General features: G+C 46.7%; 1 protein-coding gene across 1 annotated transcript; it reads right to left on the bottom strand.

The window, feature by feature from the left end:
• Positions 1-2,967: 2,967 nt before the first annotated feature.
• On the bottom strand, positions 2,968-6,158 carry LOC108789980 (cytochrome c oxidase assembly protein COX14). The gene is made up of 2 exons (XM_018560146.1): positions 6,088-6,158; positions 2,968-3,337 (listed from the first exon to the last, which is right to left on the bottom strand). The coding sequence occupies exon 2, from the start codon at positions 3,328-3,330 to the stop codon at positions 3,154-3,156; it is 177 nt and encodes a 58-aa protein (XP_018415648.1). The 5' UTR covers positions 3,331-3,337; positions 6,088-6,158; the 3' UTR covers positions 2,968-3,153.
• Between the last annotated feature and the right edge of the window lie 8,921 nt (positions 6,159-15,079).

Here is a 15,079-nt window from a genome sequence, read left to right as displayed (position 1 = left end):
TTACATTACAGCCAACCTGACAAAAATATACGGTATATACTGCCCGTACGATATTCTGCCTCTATTCACACAGAACAAACATTCATAGCGACTCGCAGGGCAAATGTCTCTGCAAATTGTTTATACATAGCAGGCTGGCTATTGCACCCACCCACTACCTGCTGTATTTACATTCAGCTGCCATCTGCGGAATCTTGCCACTGGCAGCTGTCCCTTCCTGGCTAAGCTATTCAAGCAATTATTAAAAGGAAATTATAAAAAGTGGGGAAAAGTCATTTTTGGTTTCGGCCTGACAAATTCTGCTGCAGGTGCCATTCATTTCAATGGCACCCCAAAAACGCGCCTCCCACCCACAGTGTGATTGCCCGCACTGGAATGCACGGTACCGCAATGCTGTGCGTTCCAGTGCAGTGTGATTGCAATAATTGTGCATGCAGTTTTATTATGAAGTAAACTTTGTTTCTAACACTGCATTTGTGTATTTTATGTTAAGGATGATATTTAATTATTTTGAATCCGATTAATCGAAAAAATAATCATTAGTTGCAGCCCTACAGTCTATAAAGCTAACCCTGCCCTGGATGACCACCATCATACACTAGGCCGTGTCTCTTGATAATCAATACACGACACTCACATCTTCTCCTTATTAGCCAGTAACACACCTGTGCCTTGTACTTCACTTTCAATGTTTTGTCTGTGCCAATCACTGTGACAACAGCTTAGATGTTTGCCTTTAGCAAGAGCTGTAACAATCTGATTCACCTGTAGCCCACCATCCCTCCCGAATAGGGGTAGGCAAACTCTAGTCCTCTAGCTCCTTGGTTCTCAACTGGTGGGTCGTGACCCAATGTTCAGTGGGTCGCCACATGCCTTCCATTTTTCTAGGTGAGAGGCTCCTCAGCCCCCCCTAGGGCAGCACCGTCAATTCTCGCGCCAAACAGCCATTCAAAATATGCTGCCCAGCCCTGCGTGCCAGCTTGAGGTGGGGTGGGCTGGAAGTATGGCCACAGGGGAGCTCCATTCATACGTCCATTGCCTACAGCTCCCACATGTGCCCTATAGAGGTGACTGGACTGACTCACATGCTGGCTCCTGGCACCTCTACAGGACACACAAGGGATTGTTCAAGCAATGCACATATGGATGGAGCTCCATCACAGCACAGCAGCCCACACTGGACCCCGAGCTGAGGATCCACTCCAGTTCTCGTAAGGTAGGGAGACTGGGTGGATCTTAAATAAAACAATGTAAAAAATTATAATTTTTTGGGAGTAGAAGTGTGTGAGCATGTCTGAGTGTGTGAGATTGTGTCTGTGGTTGTGTGTGTCTGTCAGTGTTTTTGAGGGTCCGTTCACACTAATACAGTGTTTGCAGCACTGTACCACGCAATTGCATCTACTGCACGTTCTGGTGTGGGAGGTGTGTTGGTTTACCATTCATTTGAATGACACCCCAAATGCACCTCCTGCCCACAGTCCGATCGCTTGCACCCAAATGCTTGGTACTGCGACGCCGTGCATTTCATTGCAAGGCAACTTGGGTCGCGACTTAAAAGGCCAAAGAAAAATGTGGGCCCTGCGGTTACACAGATTGAGAACCACTGCTCTAGCTGTAGTGAATCTACAAATTGAATCATGCATCTGCTTCTTGAAGTCATGCCTAATGGGATTTGTAGTTTCACCACAGCTGGAGGGCCAGAGTTAATACAAATAGCTTAGAGCATAAGCTGATCTGCTGAGAGGTCCTGAAAAATTATTCACTGAAGCTGGCCATACACTAGTAGATTTCCAAACGAAAGATCTTTCTTTACTCCCTGATAATGTCCTCAGAGACCTGACAAATTTTGAACAAAATGTAGTTAAAGGAGAATTATGGGGTCAGTGTTTTTCCCCATAGTTCTCCTTAGGGTAACGGGAGGACACAAACTAGCATCCTATTGCCGACCTGTGACAGTCTCATTGTCACAGGTCGGCTTAGAACTATGAGGTGAGTGGAAAGCACTCACCTCATAGTTCTCCTTTTTTTTAACATGCGATTTTGGAATGAATGGAGTTCCCCGAACGAAAACCACATTTACTGATGGAAAGTTTTTCCTGAACAAACAAAATTCTATCCTGCACCTTTGAATCTTTTTCATCACTATGATGGAAATCAATTTGACCCCATCAATAGAAAATCGAACAAAAGAGATTTTGAAAAATCTACTAGTGTATGGCCACTGGGACGTGGTTCTCTCTCTGTTGCACAGTGTCCTCTGAAGAGCAAGATCAATATGCCTATGCACCAATCATATTCCAACCTTCCTTTAGGGCCCAGTCACACCATAGTCGGTGTGTTCTGATGCCGAAACACAATGGATCACGTAGATCTGGCTGGGCCACGTTCTAGGGTGCGAGGCGGTGCCATTCATGTCAATTGCACCGTAGACACGCCCCACGCCTGCAGTGCAATCGCCCGCACTGGAAGGTGAGATAAAGGAATGTCCTCTTTTCCGATCGCACTGCACTGGAGGGCATTCCTGTGCCTTGCGTTTCAGTGCGGACGATTGCACTAGGGGCGTGCCTGTGGTGCCATTGACATGAATGGCACCGCCACGCCCCCTCCCACCCCAAAACGCACCCCTGCCTGATCTATGCGATCCAGTGCATTTTTCCGACCACGCCGGATATGGTGTGTCTGAGCCCTCAGTGTAATAGGGCCATTTCCTCCTCACCAAGGCACCCAGGTTGCCCGGAGTCACTCCTCTACTTCTCCTCTGAATAAAGTCAAAGCTGGGTGCTGAGGTGAGGTTTCTTGAAGACCTTTTGACATCGGACAGAGGGGACTGAACCTCCCTTTTAATTCTACTAAAAAGGAAGCAATCTGTTTAAGGTGGAGTTTCCCTTTAACTCCCCACCTGTCACAAAGTTAACGTTTCTTGCTCTTCACACTGATGCAACCAAGTCAGGTAAATCAGATGCAGCGCATAGAAGAATTTCATTTATTTATACAAAAAAACAAGTTCACATGGAAGCAGTCCAGTAACATCATCTTGATCTTCGATGATCCATTATGGTAAACCAGGCAGATCACAGGTACTGTGGGTGCAAAGTGACTTCATAGGGAAAGGCTGTGTACCCCATAATTGGATCAGTTCAGTGCGCAGATCATTCAGTCTTTAAGAATTGCTTCTGTTTGGTTCTCGGCTGCTGCTCGCAGCGCTTGCTTGCGTTGAAAATATCCATATGCTCGGAGGCTGCACAGATACCCTCCGTACAGCGTCAGCAGGATCATAGTGCCAGAAAACGTCTTGTAGGCGAGATCCGCAAAACGCTTGCTGGAAGCCATCTTTAACCTGAGAGAGAAAGAAATCAGTAAGGACAAAGTGTGCAGAACTCTTCAGAGCATCATCTTATTATATTTCCACGTTTCAAGGGCTTTACATAAAACCTGAACGCAGCACTGCCGGTCTCGGACGGAGAAGATTTGTCCCTAGAGAGGTCGGAAACTATCAGCCAATCAGCTTCTCTTGCTCTGCACGCTGCGATCACAGGAAATGTGCTTACCGGTTGAACAGTAAAATAGGACAAATGTGGGAAACAATAAATTAAGATTCTGGAATGTTCCTTTAGAGGCTGATCCCAGTTCGGGTTTATATTGCTGATTGTATCCCAGCTGGGAAGACCTAGAGCGGGATGGCCAAACTGCGGCCCTCCAGCTGTGGTGGAACTACAAATCCCATGAGGCTTTTCAAGATTCTCACAGCCACGACTCCCGGAGAGAGATGCTTCATGGGATTTGTAGTTTAAACACAGCTGGAGGGCCGGAGTTTGGCCATCCCTGACCTAGAGGGAGGCTTCCAGCAAGACCATATTAGGTTTGTTCATTATATATCACAGGGGTGGGCAACCTTGGCACTCCATCTGTGGTGAAACTACAACTCCCATGAGGCATTGCAAGACTGATAGTCACAGGCATCACTCCTAGATGCAGAGGCATGATTGCAAATCCTATCATGCCTCTGCATCTAGGAGTGACCGTCAAGAGTCTTGCAAAGCCTCATGGGACTTGTAGTTTCACCACAGCTGGAGTGCCAAGGTTGCCCACTCCTGTTACATAGTTCTGTGTAGATGGTCATTGTTATCGTACGCTGCACTAGAATACAAAATGATGTGTGTGTGACCTGCTTTACCTGGAATGCAAAAACTTCTCCCATAGTACCGGCTGTCCAAACAAACAACATGTAAAGCAGGTCAGACGCAGCCTCAGACCCGCCCATCCACACTGCACTATAGAAGTGTATGGAATTTGCTGAGCTGTGTTTTACGTACGTCTTAAAGCTGAAATGTAATTACATGTTATTAGGGGTATGCAGCACCGGCGACATAACTTACCTCTGATGAAGAGTGTCCCATGTCCTGCTGGCTGCTGCTTAGTGTGGAAAGCTTCCCTCCGCTGATACTGGATACTCCTCATATTGCTGATCTTTCAGCGCTACATGGGTTTAGATCGGCAGCTGTGACTGTGAAAAATTAGCGCTCCCCCCTTCACAGAAGCTGTAGTATTCTTCCCCAGAATGTAAAGCTCAATGTGATTGAAGGATGGACAGATGAATGACAGGATCCGCCTCCTCCAATCACAGAGCACTTTATATTCTGGTTGCAGCTGCTGCTCTTCACCCACGCAGTGCTGGAAGATCAGTGATGTCAGGAGTAACCAGCAGGAAGATTTCTACATTCCGCAGCAGCCAGCAGGACATGGCCACACTTCATTAGAGGTATGTTATGTCCCCGGTGCTGCACCCCCCCTCAAACATATTTTTACTAAACTTCATCTTTAAAGCCCATCTCTGGGCAAATCATGACCCACTGACCCCACTCTTCCTTTACCCCATCCTGCATGTATTTTTTTTCCCTTCTATTTTGGAGCAAGATACAAATCCACCATCTGGGTCTCTTGCCAGTACCATTTCCTAGTGCAGGGGACTACTAATCCATATGTGCACAGTCAGCTCACACTGACATCACTCCTGAGAGAAACCCCTCCCTTCTTGCTGGACAGCCAATAGGAAATGCCCTAGATCGCAGGCCGTGACAATGACACCCGAACAACCCCTCCGGATGTAAATGCGAGGCGAGAGAAGACTTGGAACTGGAAGGTCACATGACTGCAGCTTTAGGTAAGTAAAAGGGCATTTCATTTTTTCCCCCATGTCAACAATCAGCTGGGGGGGGTTTGTATTTTAAACAAACCCAAAAATCATGAGATCCAGGCCGGTGTACACAAGCCACGGGAATAATAAGCATTGTAAGAATAAACTAAAGCACCAGAAGGTTTATGTCTAGTGACGTCTTTTGGATTTAAAGGGGAACTCCAATGAAAACTAGGGGACCATTCTAACCCCTGTAATGTTACTATTCCCATCTGCATCCCTGTTTGGGAGACACATAGAAGGGAAATGTAACATTTTAGGGTTGTCACCACACCAGATGTGGAAGGGGATTCCAGACATCCCAACTCTCCCGGACGCTCCGGGAGTCTCCCGCTATTGGATAGCGGCTCCCGGCCGCCCGGGAGAGAAACACTTCCTCCCGGAAAGGTTTATCTGCTCGATCGAGCAGATAAACCTTTCCCTGCGATCGTTATTATTTTCCTTTTCTGACATCGGGAGCCACGGTCCCCCACCCCTCCCCCGGGGGGGGGGGGGGGGGGGGGCGTAGAGGGCACCTCCCTGAAATGAGGACACCTCCCCTGAAATGGCTTCTTTCAGGTTGGGATCTCTGGGATTCCCCCCATGGGGACACCAGTTCTTAGAACAACTGCCAAAAGGGGGAATGTCCCTTCCCTTACACTGATGACAGAAGGGGGCTGAAATCCACTGAATGAGTGAAAGACTCGGCCCTGCCATGACCCAGGATTTGCAGAGCTCACCTCAAGACCCCCCCACTCCTCCGGACTGATGACCCCACCATAACACTGATATGTCACACACTGACAACAACTCGTATTGTCTGCTATGGAGGTCCATAACCCAGAACTACCAGCCTCCCACAGACTGCCCACCCTACTGCCTTCTCATACACAGTCAGCCACTGTTTACCCTACCTGTGACTTTCACTCCTTCTCTGCTATGGCTTCTTCTCGGATATTACTTCCTACAGGAAACACGTGACTCGTCAACGACCCGGAAGTTCTCTATGCTAGGGTCGGGTCACGTGACGTGCTCTGAGTCTGCAGCGGCTCGCCCTTATCTGTCATATGAATAGCAAACCGTGCCTGAGGGGTGTGCTGAGTGTCCCGAGTCTGTTCCTGCAGATGATCCGGTGTGTCAGTATGAGCCGCACCCAGCAGGAACATTAAATATACAGCTTTTATCAGTATGTGCACAAAGTAGTGTTCTATATAGAACGGGGTAGGCAACAGCGACACTGAAGCTGCTGTGGTACTACAAGTCCCATGAGGCATTGCGAAATTCTCACTGCCACAGGTATGACTCCTAGAGGCAGAGGCATTATCGGAATTGTAGTGTCACCACAGCTGGCATTCCGAATCCGAGGTTGCCTACCATTGAGGTAGAATATCAGGAGTACTACCCTATGAAGAGACCCTGTCACCAACATAGAGAAGAGCTCCAGGCAGTGGCGTCATGATGGGGGTGCGGCCACACCCGGGTGCCACCATTGGAGGGGTGACTCCAAAATGACTGTCAGTCATTTTGGTGTCACCCCCTATGAAAAGTCGTGGACCAAGAGCCCGACAGTGTCAGGAGAGAGGAGGGGATCCGGCGGCATACCTCATCCCGCCGGGTGAACGTCACCTCTCTCTGCCGGCGTCCATCACCAAGATGGCCGCTGGTAGGCGTCAATAAGACGACTGCACATGCGCAATGATGTAATTGAGCACGCAGGCGGCAGCGCCACGCACATGCACAATGACGTCACGGCGTGGTGTCACCCAGCCGCAGGACACCCCTGGCTCCAGGAATGACAAAACTAACCTTTGCAGTGGGGCTTCTCCTGCACTGCAAGGGTAAGTTCTTGTCTAGGGGGGGGTCACATAAAGTGGCTGCTAGACCGGTCACCACAGTCTCTTCTCCCCCCTCCTGGGCTCTGTCCGTCAAGGCCTGAAACTGCCAACATCACGTCTTATGCAGGTCCATTGATCTGCATTATATGCAAGGACGTTGAGGGACATTCCACAGCCAGAGTGAAGGGGGAGAGAGATGAGTGCAGATTGTTGCACGAGTGAAGATCGGGTACGTAATTGTGTTTTATTTGAACCCTCTAGACCAAACCAAGCATTCAACCCTTGAACCCTGGAGTTCTTCTTTAAAGGATAAGTCCTTTCTAAGACAAAGTGCACTTATCCTTCCTCTAACCTATCCGAGCTCCCCATCCCCCACCACAGATACATATTTTCTGAGATCCAGCAGCGGCGGCCTCCTTGTGGATTGAGTTGGGAATGGTTGAAATCCCTAGCAGGTTATTTTTTTTTGCTGCCTTGTCTGTCCCGTGATGGACTACAATCTCAATGCAGATTTATAAACTAAATGTGAGCTTGTAGTCCATCACGGGAGTGATCTTGGAGCGGTGACTACTTTACAACACACACAGGGACCATGGGGAACAAAAGTAGCCACCCTCCAGAAGGAAGGACAGTGTCAGCACCAATTCAGAGATGATTTGAGGATCTACAGCCGAGTGATACACAAATAAGATACATTTTTGTTAATAGTTAAGGTAATTAAATGCATTCTTAAGATTTAACCCCTGAGTTTTGTGTCACCGTAACTGAATAAACTGAAGATTGAAGCTGATTGGTTGCTATGGGCAGCTGCTCCAGATTCTGTCTGCTCCAGTTTTGATCAGTTCCCCCCATACAATGCGTTCTAGGATTAGAGAGTTTGTGCAGATTTGTGACCCATCTGCTGACCATGTAGTGTGGTCACAGCGCCATCTAGTGGCTAAAGAGGAAACACACAGCCGATTCTGTCTTGTAGGGTTGCAGGTCAGGTTGACACGCATCCAGTATATGAATGGCGCAGTTGGTACAACCATACATCCAGCAGGGCTGATAACTATTTAGGGATCATGCACATCGGCAGAACAAAGACAGACGTATTTTCTTACAACGTAAAATTCGTCTTTATCTGCAGGGACCGGGAGTCATAGCTGCTGCGGTTTTCTGTCCATAGCAATGTATAGACACAAAACGCTATGCCTGAGTGTACACCTTCGCTCAGAAACCTATACCCATGTGCATGCAAACACAAATGCCACTGTTTACGGGCGCTCACCCGAATACAAACATTGCTATGCCCAGAAAGTGGCAGTAGGACAAGCACAGCATATGGTAGGCGATGCCTCTTTTATGTTGTTTTATATTTGTGCTCGGGGCTCAGCTTTCAGGTCACATGTAGGGTTGCCACCTGTCCCGGATTCACGTGGACAGTCCGGGTTTTGAGTCCTGTATGTGCTGTTTCTGGGTCTCAGGCCAGCCGAAACCCAGACACCGCACATACACGTTTCAAAACCCGGACTGTCCAGGTGAATCCGGGACAGGTGGCAACCCTAGTCACATGCTTTAAGTGCTATTGCAGATGTATTATTCAGCGCCATTTTGTTGTAGACAAAGTTTAATTTTGATCTTCTTATCCATAGAACCTTTTCCATAGATTTGTCATGTCTCCTGCACGCCTCTTGATAAATTCCAAGTTATAATTGTCTCATGTACAGTTTCTACTATCTCAGATGAGAATCTCCCTCATAGTTACCATTCACCTCCGCGTTGTTTTTCTGACTCCTCTCCTTGCCTGATCACTGAATTTTGGTTGGCAGCGTTCTGTAGACAGAGTTGCTGATGAGCCATTTTTTTTCACGTTATTTTGGTCAAATCGATTCAGCGTTGCTCCAGGAGATGTCCAAAGTATGACTTTTTATAAGCCAAACCTGAATGGTGTTTCTCCGGAAATATATCTTCTGGAGGAGAAACCTTACACCGTTTCCTGAGCGGTTTCATAGACGAGTACGTGAGCACCTACACCAGGAAAACTTCACGTTGAAAATTTGAAAAATATTTGAATGAATGGTGTTGATTTTTTAAAACTTTGACAATATGTTTATTTTTATGTGTAGCTCATTGTTATCAAATTGAAATTAAACCCATTTTAATTCCAGGTTGTAACAGTTAAAGTGTCTCCCCAGGCAAGAAGGAAAATACATCTGTGTAGGAAGATTAAAGGGTATGTAAGGTCAAACCTAAAAATAAACGTGTTTCTATATTGATTCCTATCCCACTCCTAATCGCCATCTCCATCTGAAAGTGTGTAAACGTACTTATTGAAGATGTCCATAGGATGCACTTCCTCCATGCACTGACACCATTGCACTCAGTGAATATGCACTTCCTTGTGTCAGAAAGTCTGATGTCCAAACTACCACTCGGCTCTTTCCCCCTCTCTGTAAGTGAACACAGGAAATGGCCACAATGTAACATTATCATTGCTTGCTGAAAGCAATGCATGAAGGGATATGTGGTCTTAAGAAATCAAAATTGCATCACATCAAGTAGCAGGGAAAGAGAGTAAAGCACACTGGGGATCCATGAAGTTGGTGAAAGTGATGGGCGGACGGAAGGCAGCACTCACTGCATAAAAGGGATTTTTTCAAGTAAGCTTTGATTGCTTTATCAAAAACAACAACAGATATGTATTCCTATTACGATGCTGATGTTATAACAGGAGAGTACCGTATATTGTATGTGTGGGACTTTACAACTCCTTTCACATAATCATTGCACAATGAAAGCTTGTGAAAAAGGTATTTCCAATGATTTCAGCAATTCAATAGTAGAGGATGCAAGAGCACTCGTAGAAGTACCAATAACAAAGTTGTGGCTATACTGCTTTTCCATCTTAAATTTCATAGGAAGTAGTTTTGGATAGAGTGGAGAGGGATTAGAAGTCATGTCTGATTTTACTGCTGTCTGTGTCCCCATTAGGGAGATTCACCCTCTCTGTTTGTCCTGGGGACTGTTTTTCATTGAAAGTGAAAAAATCCCAAGTTTTGAGTTGTCACCAGAACAGGATTAGATGGGAAATCCTCCAATAGGCAATCAATCCTCCAATAGTTCTGGTGACCTTGCTGACTGCCAGGGATTTCCCTCAGTTTGGAAGGATTTCCTTTTACTTCCTGTTGTGGCTATTGGACATGAGGTGAAGGGAATCCTCCCCAATGGGACACAGATGGCAAGAAAATGCTGACAGGGGTTATAACTAGGGATGCACCGATACCGATACTAGTATTACTCGTACTCGCCCAAATGCTCTGATGCCTAGCACGAGTACTTCCTGTATTAGGAAGCCGGGCAGCCGTCATTACACGCTGCCTGGTTTCCTGATTGGCCGGGAAGCAGCTCCATGCTCTCTCGTCACTTGTGATGAGAGAGCATGGAGCCGACTTCCCGGCCAATCAGGAAGCCAGGCAGCGTGTAATGACGCGCTGCCCGGCTTCCTGATTGGTCGGGAAGCTGGCCAATCAGGAAGCCGAGCGCCATGTAATGACGCAGCGCCCGGCATTCTGATTGGCCTTCATGCTCCCTCGTCGTCTCATGACGAGTAAAAATGGAGCCGTCTGGCCGGCCAATCAGAAACCAGGGCGTTGCGTCAATACACGGCGCCCGGCTTCCCGATTGGCCAGCCAGACGGCTCCAGCTGGGTACCAGAGGAAGGCCGCGTTCTGGCTGGAGAGGCCCCGGGCTGACAGGCTGGACATACCAAGGTAAGAGGGGACAGACTTTCTTGTTAATCGGGAAGCCGGGTGGCGAGTCTTTACACGCCACCTGGCTTCCTGAATGGGACTTCCGTTACTCGGTAATTGGTATCGGCGATTACCGAAAAGAAAATTATTGGTACTCGTACTCAGTACCAAAATACCGGTATTGGTGCATCCCTAGTTATAACCCTCTCTTACTCTTCTCAAAACTAAAAAAAATATTGGCTGTAATAAGAACTTGATTGTTTTCTAGTAGTATGCTATGGCTTTACATCCACCTGCAGGCATATTTCTAGTTTTGGCTGCATGGTTATCTGTGGATCTGGGCATGTTAGTATAATAGTAAAAGAGATGGCAAGCATAACTTCCAACCACTGGGGGGCATAAAGTGAATGTCTGGCACTGCTCATATTTTAGGTATCTTTTGGTTGACATACTACTGAGGAAATGTCACACAGCTGACTAGAATAAAAACCAGAGTCCATGACTGTGAGACTGATATACAGGTGATTTTACTTCGGCTTACTTAGGCTGGGCACACACCTTACAACCATCGCAGGACTTTTGTCTTGCGATGGTTGTAAGGTACTTAAAAAAACGTACGATCTGCCTATCTTGCATAGGCAGATCGTACTTGCGATGATCGCAAGCCACGCCCCCTGCGGGGCGGGCTTCCGATGACCGCAAAGCCCGTACGGCTTTTATTGTACGAACATGCCACAAACCCGCCGAACATCGTACGATGCTCGGCGGGTTATCGAACATGTCCGTAAGTTAAAAGTCGTGCGACCTTACAGTAGTAGAGGTCGCACGGCTTCCACACACCTTACGATAATCGTACGATCGCGGGATTTCCAAAAGGATTGATGGAAATGGATGATGGAAACTTTTTCATGAACAAACGAAATTCAAACAGTAAATGTGGTTTTCGTTCAGGAAGCTCATTCATTTCCAAAATCAAATATTAACAGCTTGCAGATCGGCAACTGTATTAAAATGGCCTGGCCGCTGGTCCTCCTGTGAATGTGTGTGTGAGCGTGGTCGATGCTCCCGCTGTCATCAGACAGTGGGGAGCAGCGGCTTTAGACACAAGTCCAATGGGACCGCCTCCATGTCCTGTGATCGCTGTGATTGGTTATCACAGGGATCACATAGCAATGTTTACTGAATGGGTGAGTCATATTCATTAATTCCTAGTATTCATATTCATTAATTCCCCTCCATCGCAGCCGCTGCTGGCGATCCTGAGCTCGGGACCAGCACAGCAGCTCTGTAACCGGAGATCAAAGGGAGATCAGTACACAATCTCCCTTTGATCACCTCCTCGTTGTGGGAATGCAAGAAGTGATGTATAATACATCACTTCCGCATTCCTCTGTCACTCTCCGGTACAGAAGCCGGAGTGAAGCAGGTCTCTGCTTCATCAGCTTCTCTGGGGGTCCCTAGGTGACATTAGGGGTCTTAAAGACTCCTGATGTCTCCATAAAGAGGACCTGTCACTTGTTAAAAAAAATTACGTTACAAAAAATTATAATTTAAAAGTCACATATAAAAGCAATAATTAAAAAAAAACAAGCATTTTTTAAAGTCCTCCGCCCCCACATACACATGCAAACATGCGTCGGGTGCGTCTATGTGCGAAAACATATCACCGTGAACGTCGCAGTGAGAGCAACAATTCTACAGAGTTCAATCACTGATAACACTAAACTGATGAGCAGTAACAGCTCTTAAAACATCACCTATGGCCAATTTTGGGTATGGTATTTTCGCGTGACATGCTGTACACTGTACGTCTCCCGTCACGAAGGGGTTAAAGCTTGACATGTTTGGGGTCTATTTACCCGACGTGACACCGACTTTTATATTTAAAAAAAAATGTGGGTAATAATAAATGTTTTATAACATAGGGAAAACAGGGTTTTTTTCAAAATTTTCTGTACTTTTTTTCATTATATAGTAAAAAATAAACCCCCCAGTGGTGATTAAATACCACCAATAGAAAGCTCTATCTGTCCCCAAAAAATGGTATAAAATTAATTTGCCTGACGGAATAAATGTCAGTCAAAGTACCGCAGCGCTGAATACTGAAAAATGGCCTGGACAGGAAGGGGGTTTAACACCCCGGTCAGCAAGTGGTTAATTTGGTTACAGTGTTGCGTTACGGAGGAATTCTCAGCCACACTTGCATAGCACTGAAATCTGAAAGGTGGTCTGGTACCAAAGGGGGTGTAACAGGCTGGGGCTGAAGTCAGATGACATTTTGAACATTCTGTCAGTTCTCTGATGGCATTATCAAATGTCCTGACCTGATTTTTCGTATGAAAATCTTCCAGTGTATGGCCAGCTGCAGTGGCATTGATAACGAATAGTAATACAGTAATCACAGTCATGTTATAACCAAGTAATGTATTACCTCTTTGTGTTCCTGCTGGTCATTAAACATTGTGTTTTGTCACCCAGGTCATAGAATTCCAAGTGACATTATTAAGTGATTGTGATCACTGTCACAGTGTAGCACTCTGTATGTCAGCTGTCACATTGTGCTGCTACTAATAGTTTCAGCCAGTCGCTCATGCCCGAGATTTCAATAAAAACATATGTACACATTACTCGTCTTGTTATATTCCTGCTGATTAATAGATTTCACATGGTGAGGGATTCAGCAGCAAAAGTCTGAATAACATTACTGTCACAGTGTGTGGCTCTGCAGTCCAGTATGATTAAGCCCAGGTGGTGAAATGCGTGAGAGACGCTGGAGTGGGAAAGATATTACGGTGGTGTATACCTTGTATTGTGGACTTTGTATGGAAATGACAACAATAAAGTTGGATTTTTATGCACCCCGGCTTCGTGCGGCTGATTGGAGAGATATTGTTTGACAAGCGGGAGCGCAGTGCAGTCTGCACCCCATGTGTATATTGATCTGCTGTCTGGTGGAATTGGAGCCGTGAGTTTTTTGCTCCTCTGCAGTCCTTGTAGCAAAAGTACAAGTCATAGCACTTTGTCAACAATAAAGCCACACATAAAGTGACTCAATTGCTAAAACAAATCTGTACGATGAGGGCCTGTGCACACATCTGCGTCACGTTAACCGTACGATACCGTGCGGCAAGTGCGTTGCGTTGCCATTCTTTTGAACCTCACCCCAATGCACCTCCCAGCAGAGAAAAAGTAATGCATGCAGTGCGGCAGTGCAGACAGCAGGAAAGGCGAGTATTCCAAGCAGGGAGCCTTTCAGGGCCCTTTAACACCTCTGCGTTGCGTTAATCGCACACTTCCGTATGCATGGTTTTGTGGTATTGCACGTTACGCTGCATGGCAGTGCATTGCAGCTGGGAGGTGTGTTAGGGTACCATTTAAATGAAGGGCAATGTCATATGTCCTGTAGCACTCCTTATCGGATATCCCAAAATAATGTCAGGTGCTCGAAATGACCGAGGATGGCAGTGCAAATCCATTTTATTGGATAGATGTTACATCACGTCAATTGATATCTGAGTGACATCTATCCAATAAAATGGATTTGCACTGACTTGGAAAGTCTCATGCTGGTGTGCTGATGACATCTTTATTCCAAATTCAAATGAAGGGCAACGCAATGCCCCTGCCACACAGTCGGTGTGTTGCACAATATCATGCATTCACTGCACAGAACCATGTAATTAACCTCCCTGGCGGTATTCCCGAGTGTGGCTCGGGGTTAATTTTCAGTACCAATAGCGGTAACCCCAAGCCACACTCGGGATTGCCCAAAAGTGTCACTTACCTTGTCCCTGCGAGCCCGCGGTGTCCTCTGCTGTACGCGGCTGGCCAATGCCGGCATTCGGCTTTCAGTTTCGTTTTCGGTGTCACAGCGGGGGGCGGAGCCGGCTGGAAATTCAAAAGTGGAAACATGACATTTACACAGAATACAGACAATACAATGTAATCTGCTATAATTTATGATTTCGTGTTTCAAACTTTATCATACCCGGGATGTCTACTGGACTTTTGTTTGGACAGATTTAGGTGAGTTATTCCTAAGATTTACTAAGAATGACAGGCCTACAATATAAAACAACAAATTGCCATGAAAAACAATGTACCGCTTTGGCATGCTAAAATCCTCCATAATCATACCGCCAGGGAGGTTAACGCGATGCAGAGGTAGGGTTGCCACCCGTACGGTTTTCACCCGGACAGCACGGGTTTCGGATCCTGTGTACGGGTGGGAGGCAGGCTCCCACCCATACACAGGATTCAAACGGCAGACTTGCTCACCTGGCGGCGGGTGGTGAGCGGCGGGCAGTGAGCGCCGGGCAGCGAGCGGTGGGCAGTGAGCG

This window comes from Nanorana parkeri, unplaced genomic scaffold (genome assembly GCF_000935625.1).
Source record: "Nanorana parkeri isolate BGI_ZX_2015 unplaced genomic scaffold, ASM93562v1 scaffold434, whole genome shotgun sequence".
Classification (NCBI taxonomy): domain Eukaryota; kingdom Metazoa; phylum Chordata; class Amphibia; order Anura; family Dicroglossidae; genus Nanorana; species Nanorana parkeri.
The sequence above is the reverse complement of the archived record's forward strand: the minus strand, read 5'-3'. Positions and strand labels throughout refer to the sequence as shown.